We start from the raw sequence: 22,194 nt of genomic DNA, 5'->3' as shown, positions 1-22,194 counted from the left end.
CGTATGGAGAGTGATATGTATGAGGCACTCAAGGCGGCGTGCAAAGGCAATGAGAGACAGTCAGAAGTGCTTGTAGAGCCGGTGAAAAAGTACTGTCATGAGTTGCGAGAACGATTTGAAGAGCTTGGCGGAGAGAGATGGCCGCTAGAGATTATTGGAGTAATGAGGGAAAATGGAGTGGAAACGGTAGAAGAGTTGCGTGAACTCTGTGAGAAAGGTGTAGAAATGGTGCCAGGTGGCATCGTGGAGAATGCCAAAAAGGCCCGGGATGAGTCGGCATTGTTACAAGATGCTTGGAATGAGGAGAGAGAGACGTTGTTTAGAGAATTGAACAAGCTGAAAGAGGAGAAGAGATTGGCTGAGGAGGCTGTCTCGAAGTACAAAAAGACGCTAAAGGAGGAGCGTGAGGCAAGTAGCTAGTTGAGAGGACTGCTCAGAAAGCAGGAAAGTGAGCCTAAGAAGGCTGGACAGGCCCGTGATACTAAGGAAGTTCCGGTGCCCTCGAGGTTGGAGGTGGCCAGAAAGTGGTCCCCAAGGGATTCGGATGACGAATTCTCGATGCATGGCAGGCGTGGAGAATTCTCGGATAGTGAAAGAAGTTGGGGTGAAGATTGGAAGAGTGGCAGAAGTTCCAGGTATAGCGCGGGGAACGAGGTTATGATGGGAATGGTGGCATCTATGGGGAGAATGATGAAGGCGTCGGCGTTGCCAGAGCCAAAAACGTTTGATGGTACTGGGGACTTTAAGGAGTTCAAGAGAGCGTTCTTGCTGAAGTACCAGCAGGTGACAGATGAGGATGATGAGCTTGTGGCTATCTTGGAGGAGAGATACCTGAAGGGAGCAGCGAAGTCGTTGTTCAAGTCGTTGAGAGATAGACATGAGAGGTCTATCGCTGAGTTGTTCGTTGAGTTTGAAGCGAAACTCAAGAAGAGACAAGGAGATGCAAAGGCGGAGGCTTTGCAGGAGTTTGATAGACTCCATAGGGCTCCTGGGCAGAAGTTGTGGGGGTATCTCGTGGAGGTTGAGAAGTGGTCGAAGAAAGCCTATCCGGAGGTCGGGAAAGCGACGTTGTCGCAGATGAGAACGACAAAGTTGATGAGAGCTACGGAGGATGATGACATGCTGCAGTCGGTGCTGGTAGCTAAACGGTTGGAGTTGCCACTGGCGGAGCAGTATGACCAGTTGAAGGATATTGTACTCCAGAGGGAGAATGAGAAACTGCGGAAGCAGAAAGAGAGAATGGGGAGATTGAGAGATCAGGGAAACAGTGATGGTCGTCGTTCGCCTGAAGGTAGTAACGATGGTGACCGGAAAACTGTAGGGGAGAGAAGAGATAGTGGAGCGAAAATGAAATGCTTCACTTGTGGAGGAATTGGACATGGTTCCTGGCAATGTGTATCGAAAAGAGTCGATAAAGTGCAGATCCAGGAGGGGACTGTCAAGAATGCTGGGGTGGAAACCGTGGAAATGGTGGAGATGTTGGGACAACGGAGACGGGTTGTCATTGATAGTGGGGCAGTCGTATCTGTGATATCGACTAGTGCTTATGAGAGGTTGAAGGCGGGGTGTCGTGGCTGGGAAAAGGAAGTTGAAGTGTTCGGAAAGCCGACATTCACAATTTTGAATGCGTCAAACTCTAAGATGAGAGTCAGGGGGCAGATCAAAATTCCCATGGTGGTCAGAGGGCGGAAAGTGAGAGTAGTTTTCCAGTTGGTTGAGAATTGGGTGGAGAAAATACTGATAGGAACTAATGCTTTTGAGAGCATTGGCGTTGAGCTGAAATGGAAAGATCCATATGGTTTGGTGAATGCCGAAGAGAACTCGGCAGAAGTACAGTTCATTGGAGGTGAGAAGAAACTGGAGAGACCAGGAGAGAAACTTCGGAAGGTTCCGACGGAGGTATCGGAGATACAGTGCAAGAGCGTTGCCGTGCGTGGAGAGAGGGGGAGAAGTGCAAGCACGGGTGACGTGGGAGAGGTGTTCAAGTCGGAAGGGGAGAAGGAAAGAAAGAAGGTGAAGATTCGGGCGAGTGTTGCGGTCATCGGACCTAGATTGGAGGCGAGGGGGCCAGGTGTTCTCGAGTATCGTAATAAGACGATAACGGGGTGGACTCAGAAGTTCGATTGGGGAGAAGTGAAGGAGGCAGTGGTGCTTGTTGAGTACACTGATAAGGAGGATGAGAACAGCAAGATAGTTGAGTTCGTAAAATCAGTTGCGAAGGAAGTGGAGAAAGTCTGGATGATGCCGAGAAATCTACAATGTGAATTTGGGGACGTCGCCAAAGTGACCGAAAAGTGGAAAATATGGATGGAGAAGTCAGTCAACGTGGAGGTGGTGGATCCGCTGATGCCAGTTGGAAAGCACAAAATACCACTCATCTTGGAGAAGTGGAATCAGAAGTCGCTGGATGGTCTTCGTATCTGCGGATGGCGTTGCCGAATAATTCAACTGGATGTCAGCTGAAGAAGGATGAAACACTCGGACAGGATACCACAATTTGGATTGGAGAGAGTCTTCGGAAAAGGACGCCCGATCGCCGAGAGGAGGGGGAAGTGGCTTCGCCTAGGTTCTTCAGCCACGAAACCCATTGGAAGAGAAGAAAGCAAAGGAGAGAAGGAACGTGGAATCCGGATGACCCAAGCCACGTCAAAAGGTCAAATATGAACTCTTCTTGAATGATTAAATCAGTTCTAAGTTCTCGTTTTTGCGAAACTCAATAAAAGGTATTTGTTGTGAGTTTAGTGTGTTCTTAGTTCTCAAAGTCTGTTTCTGTCCTAAGTGATAGAAATAGATAACTATTAAATCGAAGTGTTTCATACATATAAATTTTACTGGGATTTTCCTCACTTTGAGGGTTTTTATCTCAAAATCTTGCAGAGCTATCAAAAAGTTGTCAACTACAAAAGTGTAGAGCTGAGTGTGTTCTCCATTTTTGTAGTTGAAAACTTTTTAATAGCTTTATGCGGTAATGAGATATGCCTCTTGCAAGACGCAGAGAAGCAAGAGTGTCTGCCTGTCTGCGTCTCTTCTCTAACTTTAAAAGTGCATTTTTGATTTAATCCATATAACCCATATAAACTCAATCAGCTATTAAAATGGAGCTATTTTCTTACTTCGTTGACTTATTTGAAAACCGTTCCAACTCCTCTCGAACCGCCGTAACAAATCTGTCATTTCCAGCCATTTCTGATGTAACAACTCCGAATTTCGGCCAGTTGTAACGACGGAGAAGTGCCAACATTGCTCTGAATAACCTCAATAGCTTTTTTTCAAACTCTAATTTTTCTTGCCTAGCCTGATGCTCAATGGGCGGTGCCATCTGAATGATTCGATATGGGCTCAAATCGTTCTCAAAAGTGAATCCAGCATTATCTGCGTTCCATGCAATAATCGGAATTCCCGTATAACTCGCTGCCGTCAGAAAGTATTGCTCTGCAGCTGTCGTCGAGTCATAAGTCTCTGACGCCGTCACGAAAATGATGAGTGCCACGTTGTTCGAAGTCACATTGTTACACAGACAATCAAGGACTTCTTTGACGAAAAATTGACCGGTGGGGAGGATACAATCAACAGGTTGGAAGTTGTATCGGGTCGCCAGACGGCGGAGACTTCTGGAATTTTAGAGATGGGAAGGATGGAAGATATGGGGTGTGGTCTTACGATACTGCAGTGGCGTCGTTGATTTTTCGAATGACTTCCTTGAATGCTTTGTCATAGGATTTCGAGCGACCAGCGTAGTGCTGAAATTAATGATTTTAAGCACAACTAGAGAAACAAAGAAGTCAGACAGTCTAGCTTCTCTGCGCTCTATTTTGTTTTCAAATTTCAGCAACCCACATTCAAAGACGCATATCTCGAGAGTGTGAAAAGCTTTCAAAAAGTTCTCAACTACAAAAATGAAGAGCTAGACTTTTTCTACAAATTGCAAAAAAATGGAAAAAAATTGGATTACAAATGTTGTAGTAAGAAACTATCAAAGATATCGATTTTTTTAAAACTTTCTGATGAGGTGCGGGTGTATTGCTTATGGAACTGCTAGAATCAATTTTAAATATTTGGTTTTGGTATGACACTTATGACACTTTAGTAAGATACCGTAAGAATAGTCGTGAAATAATCTGCCATGAATTTCGATCAATCATTCCAAAATCCCTTTTTCCTTATACTCTCTAATTATTACCTGATAAACCACCGCAATATTTACATCCTCTCTTCTTGGATCCTCTTTCGGTTTCTGCACTTTTCGACTCCCTCCCAAATCGAGAGTTTCTAGTGGATCAATTGAAATGAGGAACAAGAATACAAGGGTCCAGAGCATTCGGAGGGAATGTTAAGAAGAGAAGGTTTTCGGGAAGAAAGAGAAGGTAGGAGAAAAGAGGAAAACAATTTAAACGGGTCCCCCTTTTCTTGAGCATCTTCTTCAAAACCTATTACCGAAAAGGAGGGTGACTGACTCAGTGTTCATTACTCCTTCTTCCCCTTTTCCAATTTCCGTTTTGAAATGTTTTGCAAAAGTAGAGTTTTTTTTTTCACTTGAAACAAAAAGAAAAACAGAAAAAGACATTCATTATACATTCGATTGTGAAAAAGGAACCATGACATTTTTCGAGGAAATACCCATAAGCGAACTTTGAACGGGACACACATTTAGAATTTAATCAGCAGAAGACGTCGAGGAAGACGACGAGTTGGAGCGAGTGCTATTGTTGTTGTCACCGGATTCGAATAAATCGAGACAGTTAGAGAACTCGCGTGCCCAGTAGTCACCTTTGTAGCTCCAGTGACCATCGTCGTCTTTCGCGAACCACCTGGAAAAAGGCAATGTTCTTCGGGGGGGTTTTTTGAATTTTAGTTATTTGCGTAGACCAAATCTAGCTCTACATTTTTGTAGTTTACAGTTTTTTAATAGCTCTGTTCACATTTGAGATATTCACCTTAAAGATGACCGGCGAGAGCGGAGAGCGAAGAGAGTGCTAGAGTGTCTGGCTGTCTGCATCTCTCACAGGCATGTGTAACTTTCAGAACGGTTGTATCTCAGGAACGTGAATAGCTATCAGAAAGTTGTCAACTACAAAAATAAAGATTGAAACTAGGGCATTTTTGTAGTTTTAACTTTTTTGATAGCTGCGTTGGATTTTAAGATATGCGCTGTAAAAACTGAGTTGTCGGAAGCGGGTGTCTCAAAGAATCTTCCACTTTCAAACCTAAATATCTCAAAATCGTAAAGAGCTATCAAAAAATTTTCAACTGCAAAAATGTAGGCCCAGATTTGTTTAGTATTGTCCTAAAATTTGGGAATTCCAGGGCTCAACGTGGTATCGTGGAGCGTTCTCGAAGTTCACTTTTTTCTAATGAAAAACAACTCACATCGGCACATTGCCCGTCTTATTGGCTCTCCGTTCCCTCTGCTCCTCCTCATACTTGTGCTTAAACTCCTCGGCCTCATCGTTCTTCCCATCCTCCAACGCCTTCATATCTTTCCGACGACGACTATCCGTCGGTGCCAACTTGTCACTCATTCCCGGATACATTTCGTTGAGTGACAGTGTGAAGTTGGTGAAATGGAATTGATCATCGAAAAGTTTTGGAATCTGGTTAGCTGTCCAAAGGATCTTCGAACCGGGGATCACCGGACCCTGATCTTTCTCCAGAACACTCTCATTGAACATCTGCACATACTCTTTTCGATGATGTTTGAAGTCGTCTTGATCACAAGAAGCCAAGAAAAGTGTCCAATTTCCATACAACGCCTTGATCTTATTCTTCCCTTCGAAGACGTGTCCCTCCACGTGAACATCTCCACCTTTATGATTGTAGTATCCTTTGTTGTCGAACGAGAAGACCGCGTCGTACGTTCCGGATGATTCGATCTTCATGTGACTTGTCTGAAATATTTCGGAACTTGTTTTTGTCTAATGGGGGGTTGAAATCTTACAAAGTTCATGTACATCTTGCCCATTATCACATTGTAGATGGCGCACTTTGGCGCACACCAAGAGTACGTCTCACCGGTTCTGAAAATAAGTTGAAAAGGTTAATTTGGTTAGAGGGGGAGGAGCCTACAATCTGATTTTTAGTTATTGGTCTTTCTCAAAGGAAATCAGTTTACTTTGAGAGTCCGTTCTGGGCTCTGAAATAGTTCCATGTTTTTTTTCAAATTGCAATTTTTGAAATCCTCTAATCTAGCTCTTCATTTTTGTAGTTAGCATCTTTTTATTGTTTTCAGTAAAAAATACGGGACTAAACATGCGAGAAGGAGAGGGCGCAGAGAAGCTAGAGTGTCTGACTTCTCTGTGTCTCTGCGTCTCTCGACGCCAAGAGGATCCTACTTCAAACGGTTATATCTCAAAAGCGTGAACCGCTATCAAAAAGTTTTCAACTGCAAAAATGTAGATCTAGATTTATTCTCTTCTTTTTAGAATTTTCAATTTCTTTGTTCTAGGCTCTTTAGCACCTGTTCAAAGCTTGAAGATTCATTTTGAAAAACGATTTTCGACCAGATTTTTGAAAGGGCTGTATCTTTCTAGGGACCGCCCGTTTGAAAAAACTGTCAACTACAAAAATGAAATTCTTGAACTGCACTATACACTTGCAAAATTTCAGAACTCGAAAATCGTTTGTGTCAAAGTTTCACGCTTTCAAAGTCTCCCTTTCCATTACTTTACTTGGATCAACTTTCCCTTCCCTCATTATACCCAATTAGCTTCGAATGTCTCACTTTTTAAAAGTCAATTTGAGATGCGCGTGCGGGTTGGCAATCAATTTGGTCATCCAGAAACTGAGTGTCGGTTCAACAGTACCCTGCAAAAAAGAAGAAAAATCAACGTTGGTCACTTTCACTTCATGCGTAATCTAGGGGAGACCGGTTAGGCTAGAGGAGGACGTTTACGTAACACACTACTCACTCACCTCCACCGTAAATTCGTCGGATTCTGCGTAGACAGCCGAAATCGGTGGATGATGGGATACTTGTTCGGCTAGGAAGCGGACGCCGTTTCTGCAAAGAGAATTTGATGAAAAATTAAATATAAAAAGCTTACCTCTCCAACTCGAAAGTTTCGAGGAGTAGCGGGTTAAACGGCTTTGACATTCTTTTATGATTTGCTGAGACAGTTGCAAGAGCGAATGCAGCAACATACTGAAAAAATTCCATGATTCAGAAAAAATTTCAGACGAAATCAAACCTCCATTCGCTGCAACTCATCCTCACACTTTGCAGCTTTTTCGAGTAAATAATTATATTGAACGTTTTCAGAGAGTCTCTGGAGAAAGCTGAGCGGTTCATTCATGAAGACGGGCACCGTGAATCTGGAGAAGTCTTTGCCAAGATTAGGGCGGATGATGTCCCAAATGGAGACGTCTTCTGGAGCGACATAAGTAGCTGGGAGGCGAGTTCTGGAACATCGGGAGGTTAGGACAAAGGAAGGTATCACTGAGAAAATCGAAAATCGTGTTTTACGGGTTTTCTTGTAGTTGCTTTAAATATGACGATAGAGAACTTTTACAGACATGCGTTAACTATGTCAAAAACCGTCAGAAACCCGAAAACAACAGATTTCAAAACTTTAAGTTCAAAAAAACAACTTCTGGAAAACGGGAAGTTAAGTATCTGCGCTCCACTGAACACACGCTACTCATTTTTTGAAGTTCTTTTGAAGTTTCAATAGAGCGCACTTGCAAACTTGTACTTTACATGTAAAACCAAAGTTTTATTCATTGAAATATGGTTTCTCCACCCGAATTTGAAAAATTTTCCCATGAATTCCAATAGAGCGCACTTACCTCTGTCCCTTGTGCAATACGGTTTGCCGTTTGAAATTCTGAATTCGCGGTGAACCCATGCTTTGTCTATTTCTGCAAAATTCCTCTATTGATTCAGCTGATTTAAAACTTTGAAACGCACGATTTGACGGTTTTGAAGAAATGTGAAATAAAATTTTTTGGGGAAAATAGAAATAGAGAAAAGTTGAAAATCTATGGGAGGGCAGCACGCCAAAAAATATATAGAGTGTAATTGAAAGAGGTGTAAAATAGAGATAGAAATCTTGGACTGGAAAAAAACTGGAATGCCGTTATAATAGAGTATGTTCCAAAAATCTAAGGTGAGGAGTTAAAAATGAAAATGTGTAGACTACTGTGATAGAGGCGGGACAACTAAAAACTTGAAAAAAAAAGAAAGGGAAATATATATTTTTTGGAGAGAGAGAAAGAAAATGGATGATGACACTTCGGTGGAAGGAGATGCTTCTTGTAAAGTGGTCAATAATTATGTAATGGATATTGCGGGTACATCTCAAAGAATCATCTCTGATGTTTCCATTGCTTCCGGTTTTCAAAAAACTATTGCAGATATCTGGAGATCAAGCGGAGATGGTGTAATAATGGAAAGTGATGGGGAGGATTGTTTTGTGGTCGATAACAACACAATAGCTGCTTCGAGAGCCTTTGTGTGGTGTGGTGTGAACTGACTTGTTTATTTGTGTGTTTCATTGAAAAATGTGTAAAGAACAAGTCAGCAGTTTGAGGAAATAATAATCAACAATTGTTATCAGTTGAAAAGTCTGGAAGGTTTTAAATATAATTAAGGAATCATCGACAATTTATAATGTTCCTCTAGGTAAGCTTCTTACAACCGCGCTCTACCGAAACCGAAGAAAGTTGTGATATAAATTGAGAGACTCAAAGAAAACAGGGACATTTTTCAAGGGATTTTGGTGGAGCACATTTGTAAGAGCTGTGGCAAGCTGATAATTTTCAAAATAGTTGAACCTTGGAAAATATCATTCTATTGACAAACTAAAATAGCTGAAATCTGGCATTCTGAAGATTTTGAATATATCGTACAATACCAATTTCAATACGATTTCAGAACAGGAGCATCAAGAATTCAATGAAGCTTTGTTCAGTCAGAAATTATACATTTTTTACAACAGCGTTTTACAAAACTGTTCTGAATGACTAATTGTGGGATTCAATCAAATGCAAAATGTATGAAAACTGGACTTGTCACGGGCCGGTCCGGTCCGTTTTGAACCAAAATTTGAATTTTTTGATTTTTTTTTTTGAAAAAAGCTAGATTCCGACTCAAAAGTTAATATTCAATCAAGACGTGAAAACGTATGATAATTTAAACACTTTTATTTTCAAAAATTTTGGGAAAAAACGAGTAACCAGACAAGTCTGATGAAAACTGCAATTTTTAAGAGGAATACTGTAGAAAAAAGTTGAGGAGTTTGTTAACTTAACGTATGAAAGATTGTACTCAAAACAGTGTATCTCAGTCAATTTCGATGCTGGTAAAATTTTGAAAACAAGTTCAGAATCCTCATGATTTTCACTCTTTTACCATATACACTTTTTAAAAATTGAAGTCTAATAACAACCGGAAAATTGGTATAATACAGTTTGAAGACGTCTTTTTTGGTGAAGATACACTACATAAGATATAAAGTTTGTAAAAAAGTTAAAAACTTGATGAAACAATATCCAAAAATTGGGAAACATCTGATTTTCAGAAAAACACAGAACATTGAAAATTGTATAATGTTGGAAAAACCAGAAAAAAACCAAATCCACCAAGTGAAGCCATAGAAACGTTATTCCGGAGGTCTCCGAACAATTTTTCTCCGACCAAAAAACCAAAAAAAGTAGACGTGACAAGTGTCTAGAAAAAGAGCTAAAAAAAAGTAGTTCCCTATGAATTGAAAATGAAACACCAAGTTCTTCTCAAGGATATATAAGACAACTAGAGAGAAAAGGAAAATCAGGAGAGACGAGAAATCACGTAAAGTGGAGAGGGAGTAGAGAGAAACAGACCATATCTTCTCACCTTTTCTCCATCTTCTTCTTTGTCCCGCCCGTTATATATTAGCCTCTTCTCCTCTGTCTGTGTCCCCTTTATACCTTTATAGTGTGTCTTAAGAACTGTATTATTGTTCTCTTCGAAAAAAGAAAATGGGTGGGGGCGGGAGGGATTGTTTTGTACAGTGGAACCAGCGTGTTGTTTTCAGTTTTCAAGATTTCGGGCGCTTTGTCTTACAGAAAATAACCATAATTTAATATTCAATAGCGCTACAGAATTCAAGATGGGAAAAAAGAACGAAAAAAATCAAAAATGTGAGAGAGAGAGGGGTGAGTCAAAAAGAAAACACAATGTTGACTCTTCATGTTTGTTCAGAAGGACTTCACGAGAGAGATGGAGATTACGAGAAGACAGAGAAAAAGTGAAAATTGGATCAATTATTTATTTGTTTTCAATGGTTTTCAACACACGTAATATTTGCATGGGAAATCTTTCCAGAGAGAAAATTCAGTGATCGAAAGCGAACAGTCAACTTTGAAGCTATATACATCTGAGAGGAATAACTCAACTGATCTGAAACTTGGGGAATATGAAGAAAAAGTCAGGATCTTTGTTTTTGTAGTTGACAACTTTTTGATAGCTCTTCACGCTTTCAAGATATGCGGCTTCAAAGATTGGTGTGTTGAAAAGTTGCGACAGATGAAAAGTTGAGAGAAGAGACGCAGACAGTCAGACACTCTAGCTTCTCCGCGCCCTCCTCCTCTCTAACTTTACCATCTTTAAACCGTTATATCTCCAATGCGTGAATAGCTATCAAAAAGTTGTCAACTACAAAAATAAAGGACTAGATGTGATCTACACAACCAATATAGGGTTCCATCCCTTCTCCTCCAAAGTTCTCTTATTTATTCGATACCAAAAAAATTCGAAAAACTGGTTTCTCCCTATTCAAAGTTTCCCCCGAATTCAGAAAAATACGCCTTGATAAAGATCAAAAATACATTGGTGTGATGTCACTTCAATGGTTAGGTTAGGCAAGAGGAAGGTTTTGAAAAGATAGAAGAGAAATAGGAGAACGGGGAAATTGGTATTTGAAGTTTTATTGGGAAACCTAGTCGATCACACTTTTTCGAAACTTTGAGATTCTGTTGATATAGTTGAAAACGTTAGAAAAGTTTCAAATTTATAAGACTTTGAAGATATTCATCTGAAATTGTGAGTGTGGGAGAGCGCAGAGAAGCTAGAGTGTCTGACTTCTCAGCGTTTCTCCGTCTCTCGGCTCCAAACGGTTCTTGCTTTAAGCCGTTATATCTCGAAAACATGATCCGCTATGAAAATGTGGTCAACTGCAAAAATGAAGAATTAAACTTTTTCTACAAAATGCATTAAAAAGTTACAATAATTGGGTTACGAATAGTATTGGAAAAAACATTGATAGATAGAGATTTTCAGGTTTCAGAGGCCACTCTCTCATTTTGGAGACCAACTTCGAATTGGGATATCTCTGAAACTAGAAGAGCAATAAAATACTTCTCAACTGATAAAATAAAGATCTAAATGAGATGCATACATGACACTAAAATTCGAAATGATTGGGATGTTCATGTCTGTGTTACGTTCTCTCAAACTTGATAGTTTTTTAGTAAAAGAAATGGTGGACTAGACTTTTAACTGCGCATATCTCAACAACTAGGAGAGTTATCAAAAAGTTGTCAACTACAAAAATGTAGATCTGGATCTGCTTGATACAAAACATTAAAATTTGAAACTGTTCGGCCGTTTATAAGATACAAGATGGGTTCTCAAAGTTGATGTTAAATTGAATCCTTTCATCAAGACCAACTGAGCGGAAACTGTACAAAAACTGAAACAGAAAAATCAAGTGACGTCTTTTATTAGAAGAATCTACGTGCCAAACCAAAAATGAATCATTTTGTACTTTTTGAATGACTAGAACGTCGTCACTCCCTTCCATCGATTCTTCCTCCCCTTTCCCATTCTTCTCATCTCCCCAATCAGCTCCATTTCCATTCCGAACAATCGAGTTTTCATTCTTTGTTGAGACGTCTGAAAATACCGAAAATACCAAATTATTTTCCTCTTCTGTAATGACTCACATGAATACTCTTCTCCGCGTCATCCACAATCGTTGTTATTTTCAGAATCTCCTTCTCCAAATGTTCCAAATACTCCTCGATAGACCCTCCGAAGTCTCCTTCCTCATCATCTACCATATTCGGGTCAATCATTTTATCCTTTTCCAGAATCTGAATCCCCTTTTCTATCAGAGAGTCCTTGGCCTGTGGATACTCTCGGAGCGCTTCCCAAAGGTCTTCCTTATCCAGAACATATAAATCAGAGTATCTGCAAATTGCTGTCGCTTTCAATTAAAAAGATGATTAATTACCCTTTGGACCTAACCGAAGCAGTCCTTAAATTCTTATTCTTGTTCCCTGGAATATTCAGAATCGACAACTCGCCGAACACAAACCCGGCGGGAAGTGTTACAAAGATCTGGAATTCTTGGGTTTGCAGTATTCAGAAGTTATGATCTACCGTCTGGCCATCCTCACTGACAACCTCCACAAAACCCTCCTTGACAATGTACATTTCAGTTCCGACTTCTCCTTTTTTGCAGATGTAGTCCATGGGGCTGGAAAAAAGAGTGGAGTCAGAGATAGCTTTTCACAAAATGTAGGCATACTTTGAGGCAGTCAAAAAATCTTCCTGGTAATGTTACAGTTCCGCAATTAAACTCATTTTGTAGATCTAATCTAGATCTCCATTTTTTTAGTTGACAACTTTTTAAAAGCTCTGCTCGCTTACTAGATATGCGTCTTCAAAGATTGGTGTGCTGTTCCACAGATAAAAAGGAAGAGACGCAGAAAAGTCAGACACTCTAGCTTCTCTGCACTCTCTTCCTCTTTCCCTTTGGTTTGAAGACTTGTATCTCGAATTCTAGCTCTTTGAGAACTTGTCATCCATGCCATAGTTGTCCGGATTCCGGAATTCCGGAATTCCGGTTCCGGATTCCGGTTTTTTGTGTTTCCTATTTCCGGGATCCGAAAGTTGGAGTTGAACAAAAAATTTGAGTTTAAAAGACGGATATAGTACTTCTTGTTCAGTTTTGATTCTTAAAAGTAGTTCTAAATTTTAATTATCATTGAAAAAACTCGTAAAAATGACTTGTTTTTGCAAATTTATCAAATCATTCGGAATTCCGGATTCCGAAATTCCGGAATTAGTGGTTTTTTGTGAGTCCGGTTCCGGATTCCGGAAAATCGAAAAATGCCGTTCCGTACAACTACGATCCATGAAGCTATATTACAGGTGTCTTGGTTGGTTATAGTTTCTGTACTATAACTATTTCAAAAGAGCTGATTCATTGAACCCAGACCACAAAACATAAACAAACACTCTTTCCTTCTCATCATTCCCCGAAACCAACCTGTACACTCGTAGTTGTAGCTTCAAAATGAGCTCATACAACAGTCTCGGGTCACAATCCTACAAGAAAACACAAAAAAACAAATGAGTAATGCTTGTTGTCCGACCTCAAACAACTTGACTTTTTTCAAAGTGTCCATGTGAATCTCCACCGCGATTTCACCGAAGAGTCGGGGTGGAAGGAACTCGGCGATTTCTTCTTCATCAACTTGTGCTCCACCATGAGCCCAGACATAGCCAAAGTACTCGACCGCCTTTTTTCGGAGAAGGTTGGGGACCTTTCTGGAATTAAAAGGGGAGAATTGAAAAAAGAATTTTTTGAAAGACGTCAGATACAACTTCTAAATTTCAAATATCTTAAAAACTAAAAAAGCTAGCCAAAAGTTTTTTACTACAAAAATGAAGAACAACTTTGGAGCTTTATTTTTGTTGTAAACAACTTTTCGATAGCTCTTCACGCTTTTAAGATACACGCCTTTGGAGATGGTTTACTGGAAGGTAAAGAGGGAGGAGACGCAGAGAAAGCAGACACCCTCGTTTCTCTGCGTCTCTTTCCTTCTCTCTTCAACTTTGACCGCTCATATCTCAAAAACTAGAAGAGCTATGAAAAAGTTTTCAACTACAAAAATGTAGCTCTAGATTTTTTCTATATTTTTTTGATTTACAATGTTTTGATAATTTAATTAGTTACCGAGATATGTCGGTGTGAAGAAATAATGTGGTCGCGCCGCGCAAGCAGCGAATTTTCTTCTAATTCTGATATCTCAGGAACTTGAGAAGATATAAAAAGTAGTCAACTACAAAAATATAGTTCTCAATTTGTAAAACATTTTTGTAATTAACAACGTTTCGATAACTTTGCAATTTATTGAGATATGAACATAAAAAGTGGGAGATCCTTCTTCTCCGGTCATTATCAGAGGATTCTTATTCTAAGTCTCATATTAATATAGCTCGGTACAGTTCTTACAACTGCGCTCCACCGAAATTACCTTAAAAAATGTCCCTGTATTCTTTGAGTCTCTCAGTTTCGCACACAATTTTCTTCGGTTTCGGTAGAGCGCGGTTGTAAGAAGCATGCCGTGTTAATATCTCAGAAGAATGCAAAGATATGAAACATGAGCTAACTTCCAAATAAACTAACCTGTAAACCATGAACCGTTTGCATCCATCCAGCACATTCTCAAACTCTGATTTCCTCAAATTTATCGCCACCACCATGTTACCAACATCTCCCACAATAACCGCAAAAATGACTAATCCCAGAAGAGTATCCCCAATTTCAAACGCATTCTGGAATGTTGTACATGGAGATGGCTGCTCGCCAAGTGTCACCAAAGTGAGTGCAGACCAATAGAAACTTAGGGCGTATTGACGGAAAAAGTTGTCGAATTTCAGGGTTCTGGTTCTGAAAGAAAATACACTTCAGAGTTGAGAGAGATAAATTGAGAGCCTACTTATTGTTCCAAGTGTCCATAAAACTGGTTACGGTACTTTGCACTTCATTATCCGGCAGGTGAGTTATCAGAAAGTCATCGGTATCACAAAAGTCTTTGTCGTTAGGGATATCCGTGACACATGCAGCAAGGATTGGGTTGATAATTTTGTCATATGAGAATATCCAATGCTCCAGCCTCGCAGCTGGAAACATTATTATTACTAGTACATGTGGCCTATAACTCACTTGTATAATTATAGAACTTGCTGATATGAAAATAGAGGCATCCATTCCAGTGGAAAATGACAAGACAAATAAAAATGAGTTTGAAGAGGCCGAATGCGTGAGGAGACGTTGTTCGGGTGTCGGTTTGAGTGGAGAAGTCGAATAGACGGTAGCACTGTAATTAGGGACCGCAATGAACGTGGGCGGAGTTTTTCATTTTCTTCTCTTGGGACGTCATGGGGAGATTATCAGAATGTTTGACGGTCTGCCCTGAGAGCCCAGTACTCTAAAACAGAATAAAAACGTTTGACCCCTATGTAATCGAGTACGTAGAATTCAATGAACACACTTTGGTTTCACCCAAATGTTTAGTTTTCTCAGAAAACTCAAAAAACGTTTTGCTTTTCTCAGAAAAATGTCACGTTGAGATCGTTGTAGGTCAGACTCGCATCGTTTTTTTACTGTTTCTAGTAGTTCTGGACATACCCTAATAGGTTTTGAAAGAAAATTTAAATTTCGTGCTGTAGAATTTTTTTGGGAGCCAGCTGAACTTCGAGGCATCACTTCAAAAAATTTACAGTGATTACCTGTATATTTTCTGACATATTGTTTTCGGAAATCTCTTCAGGTACCTGGGGACAAGATTTGGAAAGCCGTTGATTCGTAAAATGTGGTTTTTTCGGTGTCGGAAGACAACAGGCTCAAAAAGAAAAGTAGTTTTTCCGACAGTTCAGGTTAATGCAAGTCAGACTCGCATCGTTTCTTGACGGAATCAGAATCTACGCAAAATTTCGATCTAGACCCACTTAGAAATTAAAAAATCCGTATTGTAGAACTTTAGATATTTGATGTTTTATCTCGAAATATGCTGAAAATCCTTCAAAAAATTCTCCTGAATTAAAAAAAATCACGTCAATAATATATTATCCTATTATCAGCGTCACATTTGTGGTCATTTAGTTCAGAGGATAACACACAGGCAAACCGCTGATGATGAAACGCGGGTCAAACGCGGGCGAAGGACTAAATTAGGACCAAATGAGGGCCTAATTTCATCCTACGCGGCTCAAAGAGGTTTTGAGGATGAAACGCGGGTGAGATGCGGGCGTCCTCATTTTTGGGGGGATCTCAGAAGCGCCGAGGATGAAGTGAGGATGAAATGTGGATGAGTTGGCACTCATTCATTTTCAATTTTTATTTCATTTTCTTCAATTGTTTCGTTTTTCGTGTAAGATTTTTCGCTTTTTCATCAAAAATAACTCAATTTCAGTGAACTAATTTCAAAAAACGTCTACCAATTAGAGTGAAGTGAGGAACTACGTTATTCAAAAGTCATAGAGGTGAGTTTCGTTTCGAAAACTGAAAAAAATAGCTATCGTTGTTTTTTTTTTAGAAGAACTTTCAATGTTTCGATTCTGGCCAGCCCATTCTTATGTATTTTTGCTCTATTTTCATAACTGTAAGTTACTTTGTATAACATGAGAATTCCGTAGTTTTGAAACAACTTTTTTGATTAAAATGGTAATTGAAAAAAAATAATTGAATGATAAATTCAAAATTTTTGTAAAGTTTCGAAAAAGAATACAAAAATTATTTCACTTTTTGCGCTTATACTTCAATTTTGAACAAAAAAATATTTCAAAGTACAGGGCCTCTGCTCTACAATTAGAAAAAAGTACGGTTGAAAAAATCTCAATTTGATTTATGAAAATGTTCCAATAAGATTGCCACTTTCAAAATTAAAACAAAAATCAAAAAGGACCTTTTTCAGATAGTCGTCGATATATGGGACCTCGGAAGCAGACCAAGAAGCAAAATCAAAAATGCATAAACTTCGAATTTGCTACAACTTTTCTAAATTTTCCCCATGTTTTTTTTCACAAGCTTGAGTAAAATAAATATTTATATACATTGATACAATTGTTTGCTGCTTCATCACTTCTTACAGTTAGAAAGAACCAGAAAATTCTGATCCGGGGAACCCCTGCCCAATTTTTCCGCTGCCCACCGCCAAGTATCAAATTTGGTCCAAATTAGGACCAAATTTGATGTCTTTTTTGGTATCGTTTTGACACCGAGTGTTCATCCGCGTTTGGACCAAATTTCATCCTGAGCGGTTTGCCTGTGCACGCTGGGTTTTGAATCAAAGGGTTTCTGGTTCGAACTTTCCCAAATTTTGCAAAAATTTGATGGGTTGAACGTGAAAACAGAAAATATTTTTTGCGTGGTCAGGAAAAAAAAGTAATCTCCAAGAGAATTCAGTAGAAACCATGGCTGACTAAAAGGTCCTGTAACTTCGGAGAGTGTGAATATTTTCGGAAAAAAAATTGGGAATGAACTTCGATATACCTGAAGAACAGGCCAGGATGGAAATTTTAGTGGAAAATTGAGTTTGAAAAAAATGTTGCGGTCTCTAACTGTAATTGAGTTTTTATATATATAGTTGGGAAGCAGAAGACGAGAGGATTCTGAGCCTTTTTGGAGATTTTGTCCAGAGTAAAATCGAGACGGAGCGTTTAGTCAGTGAAGACAAAGTTGCCCTACATCAGAAATCCCCGGATTACAATTAATAAGTTCACATTGCGTTTGGTCAGAGTCACTTTAAAACTGAGACGCTTCGAAACTAAGGAGGTTTCAAAACCAGGACTTGGAAACCACGGCAGCAGAATTTAAATTGCTTTAGAGAATTGTGGTTCCGAGATTGACCTATGAGCAGGGACTACAGTACTACTCAAAAGTTTATCAACATTGGATGTTTTCAGTGGAAAATGGCCGACTTTGACAGTGTATTTCGATGCCACTTGAATATCCGATAAACTCAATTTTGTATGGGCTGAACAGAGCAAAAACAGCACATACATTTTAACTAGTCAAAGTGAAAAGCTCCAAAATATCGCTAATTTTCACTAAAATTACTCGGTTTCAGAGAGAAATGGCTTTGATTACCTGTAACTTTCATGGTAGTGTCCCTACAAAAAAAATGACCAACTACAAAAATGATGTGCTATTTTTGCTCTGTCCAACCCATACAAAATAAAGTTTTTAGACATTCAGGTAACATCGAAATACACCGTCAAAGTTGGTCATTTTTCACTGAAAATAGCCAAAGTTGAAATCTTTGAATCTTCTAATAAATTGCAGAAAGTTTCTCCAGATTTGATTGAACCTCGATTTCTGTAACCTTCTAGATGTAAGATTTTACCTTCGTCAGCCTATTAATCCTTGCCCAGAAGAAACTCTGCCCAAAAACTTCCAACGACTCAGCAGGCACCACTGCAATCACGTCCAGAATGAAGAATTTCCTGTAATTATCTATATTCTTGATTTCCCCCCTCCCCCTCTCTCCTCTCCACTCACGACTTCAATCTGTGATGCATCAACTTTGACAAATTCTTCACTGCCACGCCATTCTCCACATATTCAATTCTTGTGTGCACAATCAAGTCCATTATATTCAACAAGTCGAATATCAAATTGAACGGTCCAGTTCTTCGAAGAAACGGATGAATATCGTTGAAGACTGAAAGAGCAGTGAAGATGAGAGGGTGCATGGCGACGAGACTGATAAGACAAGTCCAGAGATAGAAGGAATTCGAGTGCTCGTCAACGGTAAAGTGAAAGATTCCAGACTTTTCTTCCTCTTCTTCTGGATTTTCTCGTATTGCTTCTCGGAAATTCGTTTCGATGTCCACATCGTTTTTTCGAAATAAGTGAAGTCGTTTGCGAGCTCGTCGGACCCATCCACGGAGAGCCTGGAATTGGATACTTGATTCAATAGCTCTGGCAGATCGAGCTTCTTTGCGCGCTCTCCATCTCATTGCTAATACAAATAACCTCATATGTCAGAAACTAGAATCGCTCTCAAAAAGTTGACTATTATGCTCACCAAGATTAGTTCTGTTTTTTGTCGTTGACAACTATTTGATAGCTGAGCAAGATAAGGGAGGGAAAGAGGAAGAGAGTGCAGAGAAGCTAGAGTGTCTGACTTCTCTGCTTCCCTTCACTCTCGTCACTTCATCAACCTATCTTTGAAGACGCATATCTAGTAAGCGTGCAGAGCTTTTAAAAAGTTGTCAACTACAAAAATGGAGATCTAGATTTTATCTACAAAATGAATTTAATTATGAAACTGTAGCGTTACCACATAAATGTTGAGCAAACTTGATTCTTCATTTTTGTATTTGACAGATATTTAGGAGGTAATAGTAGCTTTTACTACTTGTCTTTGCCAGTTCATATTTTGAGATTGATTACATTTCACGATAAACTGTCAACTACAAAGTTGAAGATCTAAATTCGCTCAATATGGGAACCACACTTCTAAACATTGTAAATGTTTGTGGTCCGTAAAATCTTTAATGCGCGCATAATCTCATTTTCTTATTTTCAAGAGACCATATATCAGAAACTGAAATAGCTATCGAAAGATAATTCATTGCAATTTATTTTCAAAACAAGTTTTTGAGTCACTTTTCCAGGTTTGGGAAATAGATAGCGGAGAAGTTGTGGAGTGTAGCTTCTTTCCTTATTATCTTTGCTGGCTCACATCTTCCAGATGATTTCAGTAATCATAAAGTTGTCAACTAGATTAAACAAAAAATCTTAACAAGATCTATCAGAAAAAGCTTTTTTCGAATCGCTCCCTTTGACACCCTCTCTATCTAATTTAACACAAACTCACATAAATTCTATACACAATACCACCCAAAGTCTCTCGTCTCGCCGAAGATGTTGTTGAAACGACTTCTGACATTTTGCCAAGAATAATAAAATTGTTTTTAATACAAGAAGACGCTTGTCAAAAGTGAAGATGATTCGAATTTCCGGGCGGTGCATTCTAAATGAGACATTTGGCACGCAACTGGCTAATGGATTCACAGCTGGATATAATATTTTCTTCTTAATAACACTCAATGTCTTCCCCTCATCTATCCCTTATTTTACCCCACTTTCGAATTCTGAATCATCATTGCTGAAAATTCAGAACTCCAAAAGTGAAGTAATTGGATACTTCATTACTTGTCGATGCCCTGACGAGCACCTCTCGAAAAATTAATTTTAATCCAAAGGTCTTCTTGGGTGGCAGAAGGTCGTTCGACGCAGCACCCGACATTCTACGGGTTCCGCCGTCTGCTATGTTTTACGTGCGAAATGGGCGGAGTCAAACAAAAAAGAGAAAAGGGAGTAGGGTAGTTGGCAGAGTTGTACGGAATGCCATTTTACATTTTTCGGAATACGGAATCCGGAACCGGAATCAAATTTTCGAAATGCGGAATCCGGAATCGGAATGCCGAAAAAACCCGAAATTCCGGAATTTCGGAATCCGGAATTCGGGATGAGTCGATAAATTTGCAAGGCCAAGTCATTTTTTTCGAGTGTTTTTAATGATAAATAAAGTTTAAAACTACTTTTTAGGATCAAAACCGGAAAAGTACTATAGTTGTCTTTTAAACTCAGAAAAAGTATAAATTTCAACTTCTGGAATCCGGAAACAGGAAACTCAAAAACCGGAATCCGGAATCCGGAACCGGAATGAAAGTTTTCATTTTCCGGAAACCGGAACCGGAACCGGAACGCCGAAAAAACCCGGAATTCCGGAATTTCGGAATCCGGAGTCCGGATTCCGGACAACTCTGGTAGTCGGCAGGAAAAGAAAATTGTTCGAGAAAATTTGAATCACGAAAACAAAAAAATAATTTGAGAATTCTAATTAAAAACGTGAACTAACATTTCATTTGGATTTTTTAAATCCACGTGTCTTCGTGAAAACTTGGATTTTCTGAAAATCCAGACCAATATTTTTAATAGTTCCAAAGTTTCTGAAGGCATGTTTCTCCTATTTTTATTCAGTGTTTCTGTTTTGGTAGGTCAAATAACAAAAGGGATACTCCAATTTGGTTAGATTCGAATTTTCGGGATAATTCAAAAATTCCAAATACTTGAGTTTATAAGATTCATAATTTCATCATAATTGTTTTAACACAAAATAGCAATAACAGAGAGAGAGAGAGAGAAACGCAGAGAAACAGAGTGTCTGACTGCTCTGCACCCTCCTAGGAAGCTTTCTTGACATCAATTACTAGTTTATCTTTAAACTGACATATCTAAATTAGCAAGAATATCAAAATATCTTTAACAGCAACAATGGAGAGCAAGATAAGATCTATATTTTTGTAGTTGACAACTTTTTTGTGCTCAGCGCCCTGGAAGTAGTGATTACCTTAAAACTGGGACGCCCAGAAGCTTGCTCTCGCTCCGCCCCTAGGCTCACGACCCCCGGAAGTAGCGATTACCTTTTAATAGGGACCCGATCTATTTGTATACTTCAACTTAGTGAACTCAATAATTGCTCGCACAAAATTTTGCTTCAAATGTAACAGAGGGATAACTGAGCAAACCAGTTAATCGATTATGAGAAAATAATGCTGCTTGAATTTGTTTAGTTATGAATTTCATGATCTTAAAACTCAGGTTTGGTATCGGGAAACATTGTCTATCATGCAAAATTCTTGGAAATGAAAAAAAGTATTCGAAAAGTGTTTTGCGGGTCTCACGTATATTATTTTATTTATAATTTTTATTTCAAACTTGGCCGTTATGCTCCCGTACTCGGGAATTACGGGTGCGCGAGAGACTTCCAGAAGTTCTCGAAGAATTATGGTCATTTTAAGACGACAGCTCAAAAATCACTCTATTTTGTACTGAAATGGGTCGATTTGAGGGAGAAATTACTTTGTCGAGATGTAACTTGCTAGGGAGTGTTTGCACAAAAAAGTTGTCAACTACAAAAATGGAGTTCTGCTCTTGGTCTATTCGATCCATGAAAATATATTTTGTGGGACTATTAGTTTTACCATGACACACTCTCAAAGTGGGACATTTTCAACTGAAAAAACCAAAACTTAGTATACTTTTGAGCGGTACTGTACATAACTCAAAAGAAAGCGTTTCTTTCAGTTCTCCACACTGGTGCACTGCATGTCATCTGGAGAATCCTCACGTCCAACATCCAACCGTCGTCGACTCAACAGAGATCCTAAAATCGACCCGAACATCCGGAAACAATATATGCCACTTCTTCCGGAATGGGACTCCCAACTTCCAGAAGTTCTCGAAGAATCTGTGGTGGTTCAGGCGAAGGTTCGAGCAGAGGATGGTCGCGAATCTGTTATTGATAATATTTGAGACAGGGAGTTGAATTCATGAACTTTATTTCTTTCAATTATTATTATGGCTGAATGTATGTACACTGTGACGAGCAAAAGTTATATTTTAGTTGAAA

At 39.2% G+C, this 22,194-nt stretch overlaps 6 protein-coding genes across 6 annotated transcripts; 3 read left to right on the top strand and 3 right to left on the bottom strand.

Moving 5' to 3' along the window:
• Positions 1-3: 3 nt before the first annotated feature.
• On the top strand, positions 4-420 carry GCK72_017375 (uncharacterized protein; the record flags this gene model as incomplete). The annotated part of the gene is made up of 1 exon (XM_003091329.2): positions 4-420. One exon carries the CDS (start codon positions 4-6, stop codon positions 418-420), a length of 417 nt encoding a protein of 138 aa, XP_003091377.2.
• A 2,689-nt stretch (positions 421-3,109) lies between these two features.
• On the bottom strand, positions 3,110-4,318 carry GCK72_017374 (uncharacterized protein; the record flags this gene model as incomplete). Its single annotated transcript, XM_053732051.1, has 3 exons — positions 3,110-3,611; positions 3,661-3,740; positions 4,181-4,318. The coding sequence occupies 3 exons, from the start codon at positions 4,316-4,318 to the stop codon at positions 3,110-3,112; spliced, it is 720 nt and encodes a 239-aa protein (XP_053580964.1).
• A 336-nt stretch (positions 4,319-4,654) lies between these two features.
• On the bottom strand, positions 4,655-7,841 carry GCK72_017373 (uncharacterized protein; the record flags this gene model as incomplete). Its single annotated transcript, XM_003093825.1, has 8 exons — positions 4,655-4,808; positions 5,368-5,885; positions 5,936-6,014; positions 6,719-6,801; positions 6,910-6,997; positions 7,041-7,138; positions 7,185-7,395; positions 7,783-7,841. The coding sequence occupies 8 exons, from the start codon at positions 7,839-7,841 to the stop codon at positions 4,655-4,657; spliced, it is 1,290 nt and encodes a 429-aa protein (XP_003093873.1).
• Positions 7,842-8,213: 372 nt separating this feature from the next.
• GCK72_017372 (uncharacterized protein) lies at positions 8,214-8,468 on the top strand (the record flags this gene model as incomplete). Its single annotated transcript, XM_053732050.1, has 1 exon — positions 8,214-8,468. The coding sequence occupies one exon, from the start codon at positions 8,214-8,216 to the stop codon at positions 8,466-8,468; it is 255 nt and encodes an 84-aa protein (XP_053580963.1).
• A 3,284-nt stretch (positions 8,469-11,752) lies between these two features.
• Positions 11,753-18,730, bottom strand: GCK72_017371 (uncharacterized protein; the record flags this gene model as incomplete). Its single annotated transcript, XM_003093831.2, has 11 exons — positions 11,753-11,869; positions 11,920-12,166; positions 12,210-12,316; positions 12,359-12,455; positions 13,251-13,309; positions 13,357-13,531; positions 14,394-14,657; positions 14,707-14,890; positions 14,934-15,087; positions 18,115-18,214; positions 18,270-18,730. 11 exons carry the CDS (start codon positions 18,728-18,730, stop codon positions 11,753-11,755), a joined length of 1,965 nt encoding a protein of 654 aa, XP_003093879.2.
• Positions 18,731-21,890: 3,160 nt separating this feature from the next.
• Positions 21,891-22,097, top strand: GCK72_017370 (uncharacterized protein; the record flags this gene model as incomplete). Its single annotated transcript, XM_003093840.1, has 1 exon — positions 21,891-22,097. One exon carries the CDS (start codon positions 21,891-21,893, stop codon positions 22,095-22,097), a length of 207 nt encoding a protein of 68 aa, XP_003093888.1.
• Between the last annotated feature and the right edge of the window lie 97 nt (positions 22,098-22,194).

Source organism: Caenorhabditis remanei, chromosome V, assembly GCF_010183535.1.
Source record: "Caenorhabditis remanei strain PX506 chromosome V, whole genome shotgun sequence".
NCBI classification, from domain to species: domain Eukaryota; kingdom Metazoa; phylum Nematoda; class Chromadorea; order Rhabditida; family Rhabditidae; genus Caenorhabditis; species Caenorhabditis remanei.
The sequence above is the reverse complement of the archived record's forward strand: the minus strand, read 5'-3'. Positions and strand labels throughout refer to the sequence as shown.